The following is a 23,496-nucleotide window of genomic DNA, read 5'->3' as shown; positions in this document are numbered from 1 at the left end:
AAATTCGATATATTATGTGTGATATGATATGATGCAACTGGCAGAAAACAGTACACCGGTAACAGTTGGAGGACTTCGCCGCTTCGACGCGCCGCGCGAACTAGCATTCTTGCTTCCCATCGTCGATCGTTGACATCGTCAACTAACGGTAACAGAAATGACATATTTTTATTGGGACTGTCCGCAAAGTGTTACACAACGTTTTTTAGTGGTCATTTGTGTACAACAATTATATACATTGCAACCAAAATTTGTTAAAATCTCTATATTTTCATTGATGTACAAAACCAAATATTAACTTCTGTCCCGAATACCGAAGCAGTACAGTCTACTATGAAGGTTTAGTACGAAAAATAATGTAAACAGCTATGAGATTCACATGATGAAATAAGGTTCAAAGGGATGACTTTTCTTAGCAGACTTTCCCTGACACCTCGAACAGATATGAAGACACTCCGAAGTACAAAGTAGATAGAAGCGAAGATTTGTTCTTTTGAAGCCCATCGTATCATGAGCATAGTGTTTGCCAATTTTGCCCCTTCTCCTATTTTAAACAATTGTGAATGTCGGAAGTATGTTTAATATCTTATGTTCCAGTAAATGTCAAAGAACGTTTTTTTTCGATCACTTTCAAGTCTATAATGTCTCCACTCAGTCTAGATACAAAGGACATTATTAACAAAAATAATAATAGACTAGTCTAACTTTGATTTGATTTGATTTAGTTTCTAGTGATTTATATTTTAAGTCACTAATTATACTACTGATCATGATACAAACATGGCTCTAAAAATGCTTTTTATCATTGAATCCTCTTATTGAATCCTTGTGTTATATTGAGTTTAATTTAGTTGCATTCAAAAGAGTTGCATTTAGTCTTTAGTTGATTATTTGATACTGATGTTGCATCGGGCTGGCCACACTGCCCGTTCCCTCCTGTCAACTGTAGCCTCTGCTGCACTCTCAACAGACTACCCTACTCTTCATCAACACAGCATCGAGTCCAGGTAATTTTGTCCACCAATTCATTAACTGTATTATAATTGTATTGTCATATAAACCTGTCAAGAATCATCTTGTTGTGATGGATTTAACTCCTCTTATGAACCTGCTTGTTAAAAAGCCTGTAGAAAAATGCACATAAGTAATAAAAAGGGCCAGGTATTGTATATATTATATTCGCCAGAAACATCAACCCATCTCTCTGACAAGTTTATTCCAAACAAGTTCCAGAACATGTAGCCAAACTATGCGGGTCCCCCGACACAAACTTGACATTTCTAAACACAATTTTGTCGCCAAAGGTACGACTATATAATGGAACAGTTTGGTTGATAAAATATTCGACAAATGCACTCCTAATGAAAACAATGTCATGGTCTCTCAGAAAAGGCAGTAAGTCCATATTTGCCATTTCGAGATATTGCGACTTTTGCGTTTATGGTTTTTTCTCTGCTTACTTTTTGCGTAAGATCAAAAGTAAACACGTTGAGTTATCAATAATTAGTCAAATTTTAATTTGTCAAAAAAATTAAAGCTTTGAGCCGTCCATAAGCTTAGATATAACCATTTTTATGCCAAATAATCGAACTTATTTTTCATACTGGATGGACTTACTGCCTTTTCTGAGAAAACTTGGACTTACTTCCTTTTCTGAGAAAAATCTCTGTTCAATATTTTTCTGAGAAGAAAGTAAGTCCAAGCTTTTTACTAAATTTTTGAGGTTGGGATCTATGTATTTTGGATTATATTGTAAAATATAAACAATTAGGTAAATCTAAATTGCTCCATATCATATAATAAATGTTTTTGAATAATAGTATGCCCTTATTTAGGCAAACTCGCCAATTTTGAACGATTTCAGTGCATTAAATGATATCTTATCGATATTTTGATGAAAATGAACTTGATCTAAAAGATATACCTAAACTAAACATTCTCTGCGATTATAACAGCTCAATAACTGCTCCAATGTTTATGTTTTGCGACTAAAATACATCCAACGTTTTTGAAAATCGGCCACCAATTTTTTTTGAGGCCTAAATGAAAATTTTGATCACTTACGTAAGGTTGAAATGTAATTATACAGCGATTCTGAAAATTTCAAGCGAAAATATCAATCGGCAGTAAAGTTATGTTATTTTTGGGAAATCGCTTTCTAAAATTCCGTTTTTAGCATGCTTTTATAGGAAGTAAGTCCAGCTACTTCTTCCTATCACAGATAATTTATCTCAGAAAAGGCAGTAAGTCCACGGAATTACTTCCTTATCTCAGAAAATTTTCAAGATTTTCTCAGAAAAGGCAGTAAGTCCGGACTTACGTCCTTCTCTCAGAAAATAATTGGCCAAAACCAAACATAATGTTTCTCAACTGGGACTTACTTCCTTAGGAATTGCATGCAACAATGTTTCTATACATTAATATGTAGCTAATGTTGTAGAGAATTTTCTACTGAAAATTTTGATACCAATATTGTCATATTTCGAAAATTTTGATACCAATATTGCAATTGTCATATTTCGAAAATTTGGACTTACTGCCTTTTCTGAGAAAACGGCAGCCTGGCTCTAGTAAATTTTCCGACCTTTCCTCCCCCATTTCAATTATCAAGAGCCGTATCAAAAAGCTTTTGCTTGAAACCTAGCAATTGACAACACCTGGGCGTGAAATTGAGTGGCTCCCCCTAAATAGCTGGGGCATTGAACCAGCTTAGTTGATCAGCATCCCATCCCTTGCATACAATTAATTACAAAAGCGCTAATTATACCTGTTTCAAAAGCATCCTGTCTGGAAGTTCCCTGGTTGCCGTGTGAATCTTTGGATCTATTTTTGGATCTCTATTTTTATATTGATATGATTTTTATATACCTATATATATTCATCGCATAATTTCCATGTCCGCCTGAACAAACATGGCACCATCAAATCTTACCTCTAGAAACCCCAGAACTCATCAAGTCTAGTCTGAACTCAAAACTAGTTGACCAGCTACGTACAGTTTCCTGGACAACTGGAACCTTTTGGGCCATGCACAAGCCAATAGCATGTATGGTCCTGCAGTGGGGTCTCCTTGTCCTTGGATCTGTGTTTTGATCCGTCTTTTCTTAAAATTTTCCATTTGTGTCACTTAGACTCACCTATTAAATGTTAATCGACACCACTGGTCCTAGTTAGATTTAGCCATGGCACGACTACTCAAACGTAACAGTTAAATAGGTGTGACATACTATTATATTCTTATAATTATATCATATGAATTGATTGCACTGCTAATAAATAAAATACTTTGTTTTACTAAATACTTTGTTTTACTAACAGTCTTCAACCTGTCATTTAAGTCTAGTGTTTTTAAAGTGTATGATCTGTAGATCTGTTCAACATCATTTTAAAAGTTTTAATAGTGACTCAGTTTATTGGAGTTATGATTTGTTTCTTTTGTGCTCGGACTGCAGTATAAATTTGGTACATGTTTACTGTTTTTTGGTTTCCTTTAAATGCAAAATGTTTCAGTGATGAGTTTTGGAACCAAATAGCAACAGAAAGGATATACTGGAGAGAGCCGTACCAGACAATCTCGGACTGCAATTTCAAAGCAGGAAAAGTGAACTGGTTTACAGGCGGTAAACTCAATGTGTCAGGTAATATAAAGATGGTATAACAACTTAGATATTTTTAAATATTAAAGCAATACAACCATAGTTTATATTATGACAAAAGCTCATATTTATGACTAGGGGATCAGCAACCATCCCCATTCTCCACTCAAACTCATGATGAAAAACATTCAGAAAACCTGTTGGACAGACATCTAGTGGAACACAGTGACAAGGCAGCTATACTATGGGAGCGCGACGAGCCAGGGCAACATGAGATAGTCACATACAAGTAAGTTATAACTTCAATTGGTAACGTACAATTAAGTTATAACTTCAATTGATAACGTACAAGTAAGTCAGAGTTATAAAAGACAGAACTTCTCTTTACCATGTTTCATGTGGGAAACGAAAGGTGAACAGAACAGATAAAACCAGGTATAGAGCGGTTCTCATGATACCGTACCAATCCCAGTATCTAATCCCACCCACATTATTGGAATTTGAAACTACGCAATTCCTCAGAGCACTCCATGAGATGACATGCCGTATTGCAAATGTGCTAAAATCTCACGGGGTTTCAAAAGGAGATAGAGTGGGTGTTTACCTCCCTATGTGCCCTACTGCTGCTGCTGTCATGTTAGCTTGTGCTAGAATAGGTAATGTTACGATGATTTGTTTAGTTACACTGAAACATATTGAAAGGATGTTAGGAGTTATTCAAAGTATTTTTTGAAAGTTTCTTTTCATTCTATCCATTGAATTATCATCTTTTCAGCAATGTTTGAACAGTGCTTTGCTGCAGCTGTCCTTACTGTCCTATTACAGTCAGCTCCTTTATGTTTTTTATTGAAATTTAACTAAAACTTTTAATAGCTTAAAAGTTATTCAAAATATGACCGTCTTTGATTTACTGCAGTTATTTTTTCTTCCCCCATAACTTTGAGTCGTTGGTTACAAGAAACGCTCTGACATGGTTAGTCCCTGGCACTTGTGTCAGTTGCTATCCATATGAGCGCGGTAAACGAGCACAATATTTCATTTAAGGAACCATTCTCAAATCTTGGGGGGGACTGGGGAGGGGAGCTGACCATATGCCCATATTTGGGCATAGGCACCAAATTTGAAAGCTTTTGCCCAAAATTCGATCAAATTTCAATATTTTTGAATGAGACTAACTTTATGTGAAAGATATAGCTCAATATCTGTTGAATAATGGATACTAAGTAAAAAGACCTCCATGAACAAAACTGCACATATAATAATATCTCGGTTCAGGATACTTAGCCAAAATGACTTCATTAAAATCGAAATAACTCCATCAGTTTTCAAATTTTTGCATGAAATTTTCGGAATCGCTTAAAAATTGCATTTCAAGCTTATTGTGGGCAGCGACATAATTAACAAAAATAATAATAGATTAGTCTAACTTTGATTTGATTTAGTTTCTAGTGATTTATATTTAATGTCGCTAATTATACTATTGATACAAACATGGCTCTTAAAATGGAGCTATACCAGGAGCTATACATAACGTTGTATTTGCTGGGTTTAGTGCAGAGGCTCTTGGTAAACGTCTCGAACAATCTGAAGCTAAAGTAGCATTCACTGCTGACAGGGTTCGTTCTTTCTTGTAATAATATTATAATATAATATATTATCACACTTTCGAGCTAAATTTGGCAGGAAAGCAGAATTGATATTGCATGCCCCGATGGGGAGCACTGGCTCTCACCCGGGGGCATGAAATATCAATCAGTTGCTCAGAGAGTGCCCGATATTCCTATAGGAACAAGGAACCCACTATCAACAACTGTTCTACTACTGTGAGGTACTGATTTAGATACAGATTTAAATCAACAACCTGAAGTAGTCTATGACCGTAAATGCAATGATCAGATGAACATTTCACAATTAGGAAAAATGTATATTTATGGATAATTTTAAAAATATTTCCTTGCGTTTGAGATCTGTTAAGCAAAATAAAAATTTTTGTTGTAAAACTTTTTCAAGCTGTTGCTTTTTTACTGCACTTCATATTTCAAAGCCTAATTAAGCTTAGAATGATGAAACAAAGTAAAAACTCCCTGGCTTGTACGAGCTTTAAGTGACTTAAGATTACTGAAAACGAGATCAAAGTTTACGAGCAGACTTGAAAGTTGCACAAAGTTTTGGTACTTGTCAGCGATACAATCAATCAGGCTAATTAATTTCCCTAATCACTTACTTGAAATTAAAAAGGAAATGTCAGAACAAACTACAGTCGCCCTCACAAAAAATAGTAAACACTAAACGATGTTTGATTAATTCGAACGAAGAAAACACACAAAACAAGAATCTTGGTGTCAAGTAGTTATATTTGAAAGAAAATTATTGTCAAGAATTGATAAAGGGCTGGTCAGCAAATCATAACGTAATAAATTGTGATACATTACGATATGGGATCATTCGCATATTAATTTAGCCACATTTCAGCCATCTCAGACCTCACTTTTAACCCCATCTGATCCCTTCTGTGAGCCATATTCCATATAGAAATTGTGCAGAAATTATACTTGGCTTTTCCAAACCGGTTTCGCCTAGATTAGCTTGCGAAATTCGTGGCTGATCTATAAACAGACTGATAAAGAGATTCTGTATGTAGATTCTGTACAATAAAGAGCGGAAATTCTATCCCAGGACTAGTTTTAACTGAATTTTAGTTAGTGCAAATAAGTGCAATAAAAACATCCTATAAAATATATTATTTATATAAATATATCAAGGGACGAATGACGTAACTTAATCAGCTAATCTGGTTATAAATTAGTCTGGGCCTGGGGCAAACAGGTCCGATGATTAATGTGCTGCCATTCATTAGACCAATTCAATATTGGTAACAGTACGGGTGAACTACCTGGCCATGACCAGGGTGGTTATAGGCTGGTGGAGTACTGCGTTCTAAAATGTTGAAGAGATACATTTGAATATTACAAATGTTCTGATAATTTCCAGTTCAGATAATTTTTAGCTCGAAGCAGATAATGGCAAATATTGGCAAGTAAAGATGAATACTGACTAAGAACTAAGCAGAATACTTGATAAAATTCTAAGTCAACGATTACAAGTTGCATTGATTAAATCATTCTGAAATAACAGACAATCAAGAATCAAGACGGACGATAATATTGTTGATGTAAACTAGGGAGTGTAGTGTATAATGTGGACTGATAAATAGACACTAATTATGTAATTATGACCCCACAGCTCTATTCAAATTCAAGAACTAGGAAATTCTTTCACCTCATCGTAGATACAGATTATACGATAAGAACTGTGATGTATAATCAACACTTAAACGGATGTTCTATACATTATACTGCATCTACAGTTTTAATGACTCTAAAAATATCTAATAGAAATAAAGTATTAGAATCACCTCACATCAATTGATTTGCAGGATGTAATTACGTATCAAACGCGCTCGCGGCGGAATATTCTAGACTCATAAGTACAAGACCCATAGGCGGAAAACACATTAATATTGCATGCACTAGGTATCAGTACAAAGCAAATTCAGCGCGGCACACAGCATTCACTGTGTCATAAATGTGAAATGCGAGATTCTAATTTCACGTATTGTATCTTTAATATCTGAAATACTAACTTATCGAGAGCTATATATAGCTTGGACATTATAAACATACATAAGTTCGACATGTCTAGTTTTGCTTTGGTGAGATTTATAACTAATGTTTGATCAAATTCTGCTTTCCAGGCCAAATTTGGCTCCAAATAATGGCAAATAATGGCAAGTAAAGATGTATACTGACTAAGAACTAAGCAGAATACTTGATAAAATTCTAAGTCAACGATTACAAGTTGCATTGATTAAATCATTCTGAAATAACAGACAATCAAGAATCAAGACGGACGATAATATTGTTGGTGTAAATTAGGGTGTGCAGTGTATAATGTGGACTGATAAATAGACAATCATGGCGCCACAGCTCTATCCAAATTTAACAACCAGGAAATTCTTTCACCTTATCGCAGATACAGATTATACGATAAGGACTGTGATGTATAATCAACACTTAAACGGATGTTCTATACATTATACTGCATCTACAGTTTTAATGACTCTAAAAATATCTAATAGAAATAAAGTATTAGAATCACCTCATATCAATTGATTTGCAGGATGTAATTACGTATCAAACGCGCTCGCGGCGGAATATTCTAGACTCATAAGTACAAGACCCATAGGCGGAAAACACATTAATATTGCATGCACTAGGTAGCAGTACAAAGCAAATTCAGCGCGGCACACAGCATTCACTGTGTCATAAATGTGAAACGCGAGATTCTAATTTCACGTATTGTAACTTTAATATCTGAAATACTAACTTATCGAGAGCTATATATAGCTTGGACATTATAAACATAAATAAGTTCGACATGTCTAGTTTTGCTTTGGTGAGATTTATAACTAACGTTTGATCAAAATCTGCTTTCCCTGCCAAATTTGGCTCCAAAGAAAGTGTGATAAAACATTAATCACATGCCTTCTCATGCGATATCAACATTTTCAAAACTCGGCAAGCCTCGTGATTGAAAATGTCGATATAACCCTCGGCAAGCCTCGGGGAATATCGAAACTTTCGTTAACTCGGCAAGCCTCGTGGGCGAAAGTTTTGATATCGCATGAGAAGGCATGTGATAAATGTATAATATTATACTGTACTTACCATTAACGTATTCCATGGTAATGTCAATGCATTACATTGTATCACCATTCATCATGATACGATGTCACTCATGTACCATTACCCAGGCTATACGAGGTGGTAAACTGATTCCTCTGAAGAGTATTATGGACGAGGCAGCGAAGATGGCCCCCTCTGTCCAGAAAGTATTTGTTATGGACAGAACTGGAGCTGTAGAGCTCACTTCAAGCAAGGATGTGTCTCTTGAGAGTGTAATTAGTTTTACTTATTTACTTTTCATTACTTTTACTTATTCTCAGAGAAAAGTTTCTTTATGCTGATAAACTTTTTTTAAACTAATAAAGTCAACAATTTATAATGAATTATTTATCATCAGCTATGATTATCACTTTGTTCGCAGCTGGAATTCATTATATTTATTCCAGGAAATGGCTGGTGCCTCGTCAGAGTGTGCTCCAGTAGTATTAGACTCTGAAGACCCTCTGTTCATGTTATACACCTCTGGAAGCACTGGAGCTCCCAAAGGTACAACACTCATCACTAACTCAAATTATTTACTAACAACCTCATTGTCACAGTATCCCCGAGCATGAGAATGAACACGAGAGCGTGCTGACTTAAAGATTATGCTTTCCTTTTGCTTTGGAGACAGATCTGATAGCGATGATAGTGTCCAATACAATGATACAGCGACACCTCTAATCACAGTACCTCTTAATTATAGTGCCTCTTTTTTTAGAGAGTCTTTTTACCATACCCCGCCTAACGCCATCTACCAAGTGTAGAATGTAGGTAACAACTTGTAAGTAATACATCCTGATAAAAGGTACTGGTCAGGTTTAGTTCACACTCAGGCGGGCTATCTAACGTACGCTGGTTACACCCACCAGCAAATATTTGACTACAAGCCAGATGACGTGTACGCCTGTGTAGCGGATGTGGGGTGGATTACCGGTCACTCGTACGTGGTGTACGGTCCTCTCAGTAACGCTGCTACCACTGTTATGTTCGAGAGTACGCCTAATTACCCCGACCCTGGTTTGTATTCTCTTTTCTAACATAATTCGCTTTTAAGTTGAGCGATTTGGTGGCGAAAATGATTAGAATTGATCGATGGAAAAAGTAGGGGTGCACTGATCTTGTAACAATGGTTCAGGTCGTTACTGGGAGACGGTTGAAAGGCTGAAAATAAACCAGTTTTACGGAGCTCCCACAGCTGTGAGACTACTCATGAAGAGCAGTGATAGTTATGTGACCAAATACGACAGGTAATCACTTAGTTATGATGTAGATAATTATGTGAATAATTACTATATTAATTCTAATTGTGTTTTGATACTTTAGTTTGGAATAGTTGAAAAGAAGTATTGTTGTTAAATATAATGTATCGGTGTTTAGTTTTGACTATCCAGCCGTTATGCTGACTGCTGTGTGAGAAAATGTGATTAAGGGGGCCGGGGTGGGGGGTCTGCATCAAAATTCTATCGAAATTGATTTTATAGTTGTTCCTGATAGAGGGCAGTGATATCTATCAGCTGCTCTTAGGTCCCATGGACAAATATTGTTCCTAGCCGAAATTATCGCCGGTCGTTTTTTTATGATTTTTTGAAGTCCAAATTTTCAAAACCGAATAAAGCCTTTCCCAAAATTCTGTCGGGCTCATCTCTTTTAAATGATCTCTAGAACATACGATTAAAATACGATTAAAATAATATTGGCTACCTTACGAGACATATTTAAATGGTACGAAAGTCGGTAGTTTTTCGAAAAAAAAAACACCATATTTTCGGGCTATAAATAAATATGATTCATCAAACAATTAATGAACACTATTATTCGATCATGAATTGCCTTAAAAATTATAAGTTAAGTTGAGGCTAATTTTCAAAGGCTCCGGAGAAATTGTTTACAAGATGAAATAGCCGCTCAGAGAAGATCTTTGTATTTTATTTTCTCAAATATTGGGTTTCATTTTTGTAAAATAAGGTGATGAATAAAATCCCCAAATATCAAGATTTAATTTGGGGTACGAAATGAGGCGGTTTTCGAAAAAAATTCCCATATTTTCGTTCCCAATTTATCATTTAGGTCACCGGAACTATGTCTAACATAAATATAAGTTGGGATTCCGGGGAAGGAAAGTAATCAATGTGTCTCAAAGAGGTGCAAAAATTAGAGACATCACTGAAAACATTCAGCATTTTCATAAAACTCATGCAGCTGCAGAAGCTGACGATATTGAAAAAGTTATATTGAGTGTTGGTACAAATGACATAAAACATTCTAAGTATGGGGTTCAGTTCCTTAGGAAGTATCTTAATGACTTAATTGACACCACTAAGCAGTTATTTCCCGCTGCAATTATAATTTTCCAATGTTGTCTTCCTATTAAGTGTTTATATTCCTACATAGCAAAGAATGTTCTAGATTTTAACAATCTACTTAAAGACTTATGCCTAAAGAATAATTGCGTGTTCTTAGACTGTTTCTCAGACTTTTTAACTCGAGACTTTAGATCCTGGAATGGACTCCCTTTACAGGTAAGACAGATTGTGTCTACTAGTCTTTTCAAAGCTGAGGTCACTAAGCATCTATGGAAATGTTTATTGGATAGTGAAACAACAGTCTAGCCTAGTCTCTTTGCTCCCCATATTATAGTACAGTCAAATCCGTCTTTTTGTCGGACAAAATTCGCAACAAAGCGATTTTAACGGGATATGGTCGGGACAGGTCCCAGGAATCATTCCAGAGAATTCCCAAAATCCTCGACTTCAGGAAAATCCACAATTACCACTTTTTTACCACCTTTTTACCACTTTGGTTTTCTGTAAATAAGTCACGTTCTGAATATCCTTGAAGACTCTAGTTTAAAGCATTGTGTTTAGAAAACAAAGAAGAACAACTTTTTCTTTAACAACTTTTTCAAAAATAAATTATTCAATTAATTAATTAAATAATTAATAAATTTTCAAATATTTCAAAAATATATTTTCATAAAAAATGTTCACAATTACATTCCACGTATAATGAACTAATTTTTATAAAAATTTTCACTTTCAATATTTTGGACTTGTAAAATTTTCGAAATTTGTAAAGAAAAACCACTATTTACCACTTTTTACCACATCGAATCTCCGCTAATAAAACGACTTCTGAATTTCGTAGAAGGTTCTAGATTGAACCAATGTGTTCAAAGTATAAAAGAGAACAACTTTTTATCTGACAACCTTTGGATTAGATAATTAATTAATTAGCTAATTCGATTATTAAACAAATATTCAAAAATTATAAAAATTATTTTTGATCAAAATATTTTAAAATTACATATCACGAATAATTAACAAATTTTCATTAAATTAATCGGGAAACCGAAGTAGTACTTTATATAACCATATATACTAGATAAGAGTCTAACTTATGAGTCCTCAGCTAGCACATTGGTGCAATTGTCCTGACATTTGAGGTTGATCCACAATGTATTCCTGCTTTTCTGCATGAACAAGCATTGCCACAACCTGATTTTAAACAGTTGCAAATGATTTTTTAAATGAGCTTTTTCGGAGCTGTACTCATAAGAGTGGTCACTGGTACATGTGTCCCATTGTTCATCTTCCATCCCCAACTTATCGGATCTAGGTCATTCTCATCCCACGCCTGCAGCTGATGGTAAACACGATAAGAATGTTGTTCAGCTGCCCCAGATGTTGGCGGGAGCTGTTCGCACTTGATGTCTGCTGTTAAAGATTGCGACTTCTGTTCAAGAACTGAAAGTCTAGCTTCATCTAGTGATCTCGATTTTGATGAAATCAGCTGCAGCATCAAAAGTTCTCGACATACTTTATGGTAGCTGGTGTAGAATTTGCCGAATAAAAGGCATCTATTACACTTTCATCGATGGATGCGATCGTTCTGAAGAGCCGATCCTTACCAATCCAGTGAAAGCGTGGCATGCAGCAGTATCGTGTTTACGTACCTCCTACCAGTCGCACTTCGAATGTTCTCAATGTCATAGATGTAGCTTTTGGTGGTGAGAAACAGTTGTTGGTCAAATGCAAAGTGTTTTGTCATGTGCAGTAAAATGACAAGCAAATCAGTATCATCACCAATTACAGAAACAACAACTTGATTAGACCACTCAACTGCCTCTCTGCAAATCAAAACGATGTGCGAAACGGATTGAAAATTACGAAGTTATCAAGCAATTTGTTTATCTCGTTAGCGAAATTGATTGGGTTATCAATGATTACCTAATCGCTTATCACGTGACAGGGTGCTAGGATACTGAAATCGGGCTTTCTGCACGATTTCTGTGCCACGCTTTCACTGGATCAGACACCACCAGTCGAATCCACGGAGTTGGTAAGGATCGGCTATTCAGAACGATTCCAATAGTGGGAATCAGTGCACTAAGCTACGGAGAAAGTCATATGAAATTTTTGGGCGAGCGAATTAGTAACTTAATAAGAGCCTAACGTATGTGTACTATAACACCTCCCCCCTCCCCCGTACAATAACTTACCCTGTCTGTAATCCAGTTTGAGGATTTATCATTTGGTGCGATCTCTACGTTACAGAGTGGACATTTGTTTAAACTGTGTTCGTGGACTAAAGCAAAGATGGTCCTGACTCTGTTACAACGGACTCCTCTTCATTGGCCGATATAATAGTTAATAGCACTATGTTTACAGTATGCACTGAAGGGGTATCCTAGGAAGTTTCTTGAACTTTTAACAGGTACCCCTCCTCATTTAACCCTCAATTAAGTTTCCTATCATTCGGTTGAGTCGACCGTTGAGATCGCATAGATCCAATGGATCCTTAGCTACTCCCTAGACTAGGTGACACTGGGATTTGAACCCTGAACCTTCTGCGCTGATGCTCTAACCGCTAGGCTAGACATGAATCTTTGGAACTGGTCTATGGTCACTGTCTGCAATAATACACACAAGACGTCACTCTGAGCTGAATCAGTCATGCCGTTGTACTGCCGTTTAATTTCGTTCAGTGACCAGGGGTTGTTGATCCAACCTGTGGTGCGTTGATTTGTTTATTTATACAAGGTATGAGAGGCGTCAGGATAAAGAATAGGACTGTACGTATCCGTTTCAAATTTGCTGGGCATAGTTTAAAAGTTAAAGTGTACTTACTTAAAAGATAAATAGTTTAAATAGCACCTGGGGACAGCAACCCTTTCCATATTTCATTCCATACAAATTTACATCGTCGATCATTCGCCCTCTTAAAGCTATTCACCGAAACTAACTCCTCATTTGCCTGGTAAATTAAAACATTGTATTGGTTAAGAATACCTCTAGTTGCGCTCTCCGCTGACATCAAACTTAAAAGTAAAACGGTAAAAACATATTACTATTATTGTATATTAGTTGACAGCTACTTACATAGAATCTGCACGCGTACAGTATCAGGCACACGATGTGTTCTTCTTTTGTCAAAATATTAACTATTTCGTGTGATTTTAGTCCTCGATTTTTAGCAGATTCAACTTTTTTACGAAGAGAAGTCAACATAAAGTAAAGCTGAAGCTTACACTTCCAAACAAACTAGTTTAACAATCTAGTTAAGCACAACACTAAGTCGAGAGATATGATGTGTAAATAGTTATAATATAATAATGCCTTCGGCTCTTCGGGCTCCGCTTGATAATTCCCGACAGCTTGCTGGAGGGAATTTGCGGCCCGAAGAACCGGAGGTATTATGTATTATAATATTTTCCGGTTCCGAATTGGAAGGGGTGTAATCCGATACGTGCGCATGATACAATATAGTGTCTAATATATAGAACGCCAGTGTTATTTGTTTTACAACTTGCCGCCAGCCAGTCTGAGGTCTATGCTGATAATATCTTGGCTTCCCTTGCGGGATATATCGGCAAATTATCAGCTCTCAGTGTCCGAGACTTTTAGTGGATATAATTCCCGGAAGGTATTATAAGCTATAATGGTATCGTACAAATTTGGATATTTTACCGTTTATTCCATTTATCTGGATTTTTAATCTGTTATCTAATCTATGTGACGGTGTATGTTCTGTTATTCAAGTAAATTCATTTTACGTTTTACGTCACGGCAAATATTTTTGATAAAAATTATATTTTGAAATTTATAAAAATTTAATTATTATTTATTTAAAATATCAATTAATTATCTAATCCAAATGTTGTCAGATAAAAAGTTGTTCTCTTTTATATTTTGAACACATTGGTTCAATCTAGAACCTTCTACGAAATTCAGAAGTCGTTTTATTAGCGGAGATTCGATGTGGTAAAAAGTGGTAAATAGTGGTTTTTCTTTACAAATTTCGAAAATTTTACAAGTCCAAAATATTGAAAGTGAAAATTTTTATAAAAATTAGTTCATTATACGTGGAATGTAATTGTAAACATTTTTGGTGAAAATATATTTTTGAAATATTTGAAAATTTATTAATTATTTAATTAATTAATTAAATAATTTATTTTTGAAAAAGTTGTTAAAGAAAAAGTTGTTCTTCTTTGTTTTCTAAACACAATGCTTTAAACTAGAGTCTTCAAGGATATTCAGAACGTGACTTATTTACAGAAAACCAAAGTGGTAAAAAGGTGGTAAAAAAGTGGTAATTGTGGATTTTCCTGAAGTCGAGGATTTTGGGAATTCTCTGGAATGATTCCTGGGACCTGTCCCGACCATATCCCGTTAAAATCGCTTTGTTGCGAATTTTGTCCGACAAAGGCTTAAATTAGGACGGATTTGACTGTACTATTATTATTATTTTTGTTTTATTAATTTTTTTATCTACCTTCCTATACTTTCAACATCATATCACTCACCCGCACACAGATTACAGATGGGGGCGATATTTTGAACGATTCTATTTTATATTCATCTATTGCTGTACTCTGTAAAATTTGAAAAGTATTTAATAATGTCTCGTAAGGTAGGAACAATATTTTTCCACATGGGACCAAAAGCCGCTGCGCTGATAGATATCACTCCCATCTATCAGAAACATCTTAAGAGGCCCCCCCCCCCGGCCCTCTTAAGATCGGAATGTTGTGTAATTTAGCATTGTATACATTATTACATTACACAACGTTATATAATATCTATTTATAAATTATATATATTTTATTATCAGGTCATCGCTGAGAACGCTAGGAACAGTTGGTGAGCCTATAAATCCTAAAGCTTGGCAGTGGTACTTTGACATTGTGGGAGAGGGGCGATGTCCCGTAGTGGATACTTGGTGGCAAACTGAAACAGGTCGAATATTTGTTAGGTTAAATAGATACTTGATCTTTTCAGATTGATCCTTTCAAACCTGGCCTAGACCCCAATAACCTCACTAACTTGGACTAACTGTCAGGTGGTATAAAGATAGCTCCCAGACCTGGCCTAGACCCCAATAACCTCACTAACTTGAACTAACTGTCAGGTGGTATAATGATAGCTCCCAGACCTGACCTAGACCCCAATAACCTCACTAACTTGAACTAACTGTCAGGTGGTATGATGATAGCTCCCAGACCTGGCCTAGACCCCAATAACCTCACTAACTTGAAGTAACTGTCAGGTGGTATAATGATAGCTCCCAGACCTGGCCTAGACCCCAATAACCTCACTAACTTGAACTAACTGTCAGGTGGTATAATGATAGCTCCCAGACCTGGCCTAGACCCCAATAACCTCACTAACTTGAACTAACTGTCAGGTGTTATAATGATAGCTCCCAGACCTGGCCTAGACCCCAATAACCTCACTAACTTGAACTAACTGTCAGGTGGTATAATGATAGCTCCCAGACCTGGCCTAGACCCCAATAACCTCACTAACTTGAACTAACTGTCAGGTGGTATAATGATAGCTCCCAGACCTGGCCTAGACCCCAATAACCTCACTAACTTGAACTAACTGTCAGGTGGTATAATGATAGCTCCCAAACCTGGCCTAGACCCCAATAACCTCACTAACTTGAAGTAACTGTCAGGTGGTATAATGATAGCTCCCAAACCTGGCCTAGACCCCAATAACCTCACTAACTTGAACTAACTGTCAGGTGGTATAATGATAGCTCCCAGACCTGGCCTAGACCCCAATAACCTCACTAACTTGAACTAACTGTCAGGTGTTATAATGATAGCTCCCAGACCTGGCCTAGACCCCAATAACCTCACTAACTTGAACTAACTGTCAGGTGGTATAATGATAGCTCCCAGACCTGGCCTAGACCCCAATAACCTCACTAACTTGAACTAACTGTCAGGTGGTATAATGATAGCTCCCAGACCTGGCCTAGACCCCAATAACCTCACTAACTTGAAGCCTGGAGCCGCTATGAGACCTTTTTACGGAGTGGATATTGCTCTCATGAGCCCTGACACCAAGGTTAGACGGGCTGCAGAAAAGCTCCTCTTCAAAAATCTTCCAAAATTTTCCGTTTATCAAAAGCTTTCTTTGGGTATGGAACTTTGATTACCTATTTGTTTTCCTAAACACACTGCTGTTAAACTAGAAACTCTGGGATATTCAAACGTGACTTATTTGCGGAAAACCAAAGTGGTAAAAAGGTGGTAAAAAAGTGGTAATTGTGGATTTTGGCTCAATCCAGATTTTGGGACTTTTTTTTTCTGGAATGATTCTGGGACCTGTCCCGACCATATCCCGTTAAAATCGCTTTGTTGCGAAATTTTGGTCCGACAAACATGGTCAGGGGGTGATTCGAAACAGCGTCCGAAAATACAAATCCGATTGAAATTGGTTACAACCATCGGGGGCCCTTTTAGAACAATCTATCACGAAGATTTCGACAGGAGAGTGATTTAGCACGCTCGGGCTCCAAGTTAAGATCTAGACTGTTATAACAACAATGTTTTAAAAAACAAATATTTAATAAACAAATAATTATTATTTACGGCACAATCAAACAATATTAATACACAATAAATCAGCGGAGGTTTGAAGAGGTTTCAAGTGCGAAGGCCACCTGCTTATCTTTAGGATTTGCGCGTGACCTGAGCTTGAAACCCCCTCAACCAACCCCTAGACAAAAAAATTATTATACAAATCAAGAAAAATATAATATCTAAGCTAAAATTGCTTAATGGTCTAGTTGGTGACATAGGAGAGCCCAGTTGAGTTTAGTTTAGTTTAAGTTTTAAATCATAGTTTTGGAAAGGTTAGCCAAGTATTCATGGCAGAGAGAGAATATCATGTTGTGCAGAGCCGTACCGGATGTAAATTTGAGATAAAAAATAGATTAGTTACCATATAATAGGTCACCTCTCGATTTTGAGGGATAATCAAGTGCTTTTTAAGGTTAGATTTGATAATACCTGACGAGGGCTGATAAGTCCTGAATTTTTGGAAGAACCCGGGATTATTATCCCCTCTTTATTAGCAACACATATTACGAACATAGTGGATGAGAGCATTTCCAATTTTCGTAGAGTGTACAAAAAGTTCTGTTGGGAGATTCAACCTCATAATGGACAATCAGACGAAGTTTTTTCATTTCTAGGACAGAACTTGAAAATATCTTTAATCGACTGGGGGACATCAAATTTAAGAATTTTTGATAGTTACCATACATGTATGGTACATGTGCAGATTCTTCCAGGTTCATAATTTTCTGCTCAGTTGAATAGCGGTTTAGTGTGTTCAAGACAGTAGTCTTGCTACCATATGTCGTTATAAGTTCTTGAACGTGCACATGTAAGTAGTATCTTATATGATCGAAAATTAGGAAAGTTACCAAATAGCAGTCTTATACAACGTTTTTGAATTGCAAAGGATTTTATTCAGCTTTATGTTTAGGGAACCCACCCCAGCAACTTATACAATAGCTAAGAAAAAAAAAGAAAAAAAAAAAAAAAAAAAAAATAGGGGGACCCCCAACCCATGTAGCTGAGCCACCTCAAGCAAGTAGACCAAAGTGGCTCATTTGTGAAGGGTGCGTCATCTACCCGCCGAAGCGGTGGGTTGGGAGTCCCCTGGTAGCAGTTCGTCCGTAAAAATGATAACAACATAAAATAGTACAGTAAAATAACAAAATTTACATAAACAAATCTAGGAGACCATCAAAGCACGTCTTCTGGGGATGAGGATGATGGAGAGATGTCATGCAGTTCAAGAGCAGAGCCGTTGATCTTCCACTGATACCTCTAGTTCAATTGGAGTGTACTTCATAACAGATCAAATCTGAATCGTGGTTTCTGATCTGAATTTTGACTGGCTCCTTGGCTTCGTTTTTTTTTATGGTCGGCTATCATCTCAGAGACAACGATCTACAAATTATCAGTGCAATAAGCGGTCCCATACCTCCCAGAGGTTGTGAAGACTAGAGGGACAAAGGATCCTTTCTCTGACCGAAGTACTCTCCTTCTCTTCATACAGAATCTTTCTTTTCTTTCACGTGATCGTTATAGATACTTACTAGCGTCCTTAAATGTGTTTGTGACCACAGTTTAGGATGTGTGACGCCTAAATGTCAAAGAATGTTCTTTCAAAGGGTGCATTACAAGTCCGACAGCTGCCAACATCAAGACGGGCATCATCCTGGGTGTTGGTCTTTCTTGAGAAGGAGCTTTGGTTGGACTGTCGGTGTGCTGGTTTCTAACCAACATGATTTACAATTTGCTTCTCGAGGAAGAAAGCAGCAGTATCTCTAATAGCGTTGTGGCGCATGCTAACGTAACCGCCTAGTTTTACAGTCAAGGGCGTGGAGATACTGTAACATTTCCCCAAGCACATTAGAGGGCACTCCTTGGGATCTGCCAACCATACCTTAGCGTATGCTGTCATGAACACTGCCTGTTCAGAACCTAGTTGAGGTCTTTCAGTGGTATGTTCTCTCTTGCATGGTCAAAGTTGTTCTTTAGTTGATATTCTGATTCTTTGTGTGAGCACCTTGAACCTTTGAGAGTAGAAACTCCTCTTTCGTTTTCCTCAGTTTCTTCTTTCTTTTTTATTATCTTGCCCATGTCCAGCTTGGTGGATATCCGGGTCTTGTTTTGGTTTGAATCACTCACGTGGTCTTTAGTTATCCGCTAACTGAGTAAGCATATTCACGGGATGTTATACTGACAGATTGATGATGCCTAGCCCGCCACAACGAACAGGAAGTTCGAGGATAATCTCAACTCGTGCTGGTTACTTGGACGACCAGGAGGGCTGGAATGAGCACATGCATGATCTTGCTCTCCAGTGGGGCAAAGTACTCCTGCAATGTCAGTATTGTTCTCATGAAGAACCTCATCGGTGGCATAATTCCTTTGGTGAAGGCTGAATAAGCCACCTGTGGTTCTCAGATAGCGTATATCAGCAAGTTGTTCAAATATCATTTATCCATTTCCTCAACATTGTTCTTTGATGTAATCTCCCTGTATTTCTTTGATCCAACCACGCACCCAGGAGAACGATCTCCAGATTGTCGTGGATCTAACTCCAAGAGCCACAATAGTGTCTCCTGCTACACCCTGGTCTTTAAGAATCTGACAATTTAGAATGGTCTATTTTAGCGTTGGGATAATACCCCATATCCCGGACCGATGTTCACAAAGTCTATTCCACCACTGAAGAATTGGATGAAGCTTCCACATGCTGGAAGCTGTCAACAGCTTACCACCCATGGTTTGCTTCTGCATAAGCTCTGAGATCATCTATTATAGGTCTAGTGTGTAATTAGGGGTGCACCATAAAAATAAACTTGCTCGGATTTTAAAAATTTTTGTACCATTGTTTTCTAGAGACTGTGAGAATTTTCACAATACCAAATTTGTCATACCTTTTTGGAAAGATCAGTGAGTGTCGCCTAGGTGCCATATTTGATGGTGCGCGGCTTTTGGAGCAAAATTAGCTGTAAAAGTCGCGTAATTTGACCAAATTTGACCAAATTCGTTGATTTTTGTCGTATTATTTGGATATATCTTCAGTTCCTTGAATGAGATCATTCTGAAAATTGGCGACGACCTTCCAATGCCAATAAGGCTTTCACAACTGTCCGAAAAATTTGGTGGATATCGGAGTTGATATAGTGATCAAAATGGGGCAAAAAACGCTGCTTTTAGCTGTAACATAATGTCTGACGGTTGGATATGCTTTAAATTTTTCGGACACTTTCCTTGTAAGTCTATGAGTAAGCTTACAAATTTTTGTTGCAATCGGAGGTTGGGAAGGATACTTAATATCTATTTGTTTGAAATTGAAGAAAATTGTGCTGGCCGAAATTAGCGCTAAAAAACCATCCTACAGTCGGCACGCGCGGCTCACTGTCGATGGCGCACTACCTACTGTAATTCCGCCGAATCTCTATTTATGAACATAATAGCCTGAGGTCCCCAGGTAACCAGCTTCATGACAAGTGAAATCTTGGGAGACTTATTTCACTTCTTACCAGTTGTCCGGGGAATAAAGGACTAGGAGAATTAAAATGAGATAAAATGCTGATTTGTAAAAAAAAGTACTTACCTTATCGGAATTTATTTGAACGGACGTCAATTGGACGCTGGAGGCCCTATAGTTATACAAATACTAGCGTTCAATTTAATGTCCGTTCAATTAAAGTGCGACGAAGTAGTTAAACTTAAATTAAATTAAAATACACTAAATGAATGCCTTCGAGCGTTCATTTTAATATCCATTCAAAATTATGTCCGTTCACCGGTTTACCGTCACGGAATGACCGTCGACGAGTCCAAACTCGGCGCGCGTCTTGGTACGGTAGTTTATAAACCTACAAGTACAACCTGCACTTACTGTAGTGTTGGAGAGGATGTTCCCATCTTCACTTTATTTGCCAGAACGTTTATTGGCGTAGTGGCGTACGCCTACGGTACTATCTTCTCCTCGCAAGCACACTCTAAGTCTACGGGCAGGAACACGTGTTGAAAGTATTAAAACTCAGTTGCCAGACTTATATTATGGTGGCGAGACTTTTACTCTTTTCTTACTGGGCCGCGCTCAGCCTGTCATTCCGCCAAATCTTTATTTATAATGTTTATGAACATAATAGCCTGGGGTCCCCAGGTAACTCTTTTCGATCCCATGACCAGTGTCACATTTAATGACACTGGGCTCATCTGTAATAGTAATACAGAGTATTGCTTTATATTATTATTCGTGCCCGTGGCTAGGTTTATTTTGTTTTAGCGCAAATCTTACAGTTACACAACAATTTGTCACTGATTAGCAAAATTTGAAGTCAGGGAACAATGATAGGTTCGTATTTCATTTTTCAATCACTGCGTTAACAGTAACCCTGCTGACCTAGCTCCGAGACAATTTGATTGGTACCTGAAACTTGATTCAATACACTAATTATAGTGTTCATTTGACATTCGCACCAAATTAGATTGCACCGTGAGTTGAATTATTAATCGGTTGCGAAGCAGAACCATAGAAACCAGAAACAAAACACATTAGCTCAAATTGTATTTCTAGATAGAAGACTGGCAGTGTCATGGGAACAAAATACTCCGAGCTCTAAAGCTAGATAGTGGATTGGCTGCAGCCAGCTGCGCATAACTTGAAATATCATTAAGTGTAACTGGACACTGGTAACGGTTATAAAGTTTATCAAGTCGTTTCCACCTGACCCTGGCCTCCTGTTCTACATTATAATAGCACTTTTGTTCTCGTAGTCGTAACACCTGCTAGATGTAGCTCTCGCCTCAAGTCCAAGATCAGAGGGAATGTTGTTTTGTTGTCAGTATTCTCAGTCAGTGGTCAGTTGTAGTTTTAATGTTTGTATTTGTAAACTGTTCTGTTTTAACTTCTTTTTTTTCATCAGCATTGATTCTCTTTTTGAATTTTTAATTTAATACGAGTCGATTTTTTGTAAAGGACCCTTACATTAAATTAAGGGGCCATTTAGTTCTACTTAGGACGTCCGCCAAAATCGCAGATTTTAAGATCACCCGCCGTCCGGCCCCTGTCCGGGTGTGTCCGAAATTCCAAATCCACCCCCTCCGATCCCTATTAGTATTTGCCGGACGTCTTAAGTAAATGGCCCCTACCACATATAAATGATATTTGGGTAGAACTAGAGTTGGGTACAGTGTCTTCCTTTCCCAAACAAAATAAATAAAAGGAAATGATATCAATTTGAATCATGAATTACCGTTCTCAAAATTGCAAAATGATACCGAAAATGAAATCGGTCGCTCGCTTTTCCCATTCATTCACGGCTTGTAAATTTTTATGAGTTTATATGTTTATTATATTTGCAATCACACTATGTAAACAAATCTTTTTGAGTTTTCTTTTCACTTTTGGGTCAAGTGTAAGCTTAAATCACCTTAGAGATCAGATGGATAGCAGCACACATCGGATTGTGGGGTAATGAAAAAGCAGACCGGCAGTGGCGTAACTTAGGGCCCCGCAGACCCCGCTGTGCGGGGGGGGGGGCGCCGTATAAGGGGGGCGCAATTTTCCTAAATTTTAGGCCCTTTCACTGAAAAAAAACGCCTTGTTTGTGTATTTCCCTGTCGAATTTAGCGTTCGGTCGACGCGAAAAAAATATTTGGGGTACCCGGCCCTTTTTTGCTTCAAGGGGGGGGGGGCGCAAAAAGCTGTAGGGGGGACGAGAAAAAAGTACCCGACCTTTTTTTTTTTTTTTTTTTTTTTTTAAAGGGACACAAAATTTTTTAGGGGGGGGCGCTTTTCGTCACTGAGCGGGGGGGGGGGCGCCAACAGGCAAAGTTACGCCACTGAGCAGACGTGCTGGCCAAAAATGGCACAACCAGTGAATCCACTTTGAATTGCCCAATTCCACAATCTTACATCAAACGCCTGATCAACGACAAAGTCACAAAACTTAATCAAGAATCATGGATTACTAATGGTCCCAGACACACTAAACTGACACTTGGACATAAAAACATCAACATCATCAAAAATCTCAACACTACACTCAGTAACAACAGACAAAATTACAGAACTGCAGTGCACCTCATCACGGGACATTGTGGCCTCAACAAACACCTACACATCATTCACAAATCAGACACAAGTGCTTGTCCTAAATGCGGCGACGGAGAGGAGACTGTCTCACACTTTCTCGGACAGTGCCCGGCTATTGCCCAAATAAGAGGTCAATATTTCCGGGACTACTACCTCTCTGTCAATGACATATTCGACAACCAACACATCTCCACCATTGTCAACTTTACAAACCACACTAAACGCTTAGTGGTGCCGGAG

General features: G+C 37.5%; 1 protein-coding gene across 1 annotated transcript; it reads left to right on the top strand.

Moving 5' to 3' along the window:
* On the top strand, positions 1-19,791 carry LOC134818728 (acetyl-coenzyme A synthetase 2-like, mitochondrial). The gene is made up of 13 exons (XM_063828373.1): positions 1-64; positions 156-1,007; positions 3,511-3,638; positions 3,789-3,885; positions 4,119-4,252; positions 5,115-5,212; positions 8,410-8,553; positions 8,728-8,827; positions 9,140-9,340; positions 9,459-9,570; positions 15,437-15,561; positions 16,562-16,683; positions 19,708-19,791. Exons 2-13 carry the CDS (start codon positions 901-903, stop codon positions 19,789-19,791), a joined length of 1,452 nt encoding a protein of 483 aa, XP_063684443.1. The 5' UTR covers positions 1-64; positions 156-900.
* Positions 19,792-23,496: the final 3,705 nt, after the last annotated feature.

This window comes from Bolinopsis microptera, chromosome 7, assembly GCF_026151205.1.
Source record: "Bolinopsis microptera isolate Bmic1 chromosome 7, MBARI_Bmic_1.0, whole genome shotgun sequence".
Lineage (NCBI taxonomy): Eukaryota > Metazoa > Ctenophora > Tentaculata > Lobata > Bolinopsidae > Bolinopsis > Bolinopsis microptera.
The sequence above is the reverse complement of the archived record's forward strand: the minus strand, read 5'-3'. Positions and strand labels throughout refer to the sequence as shown.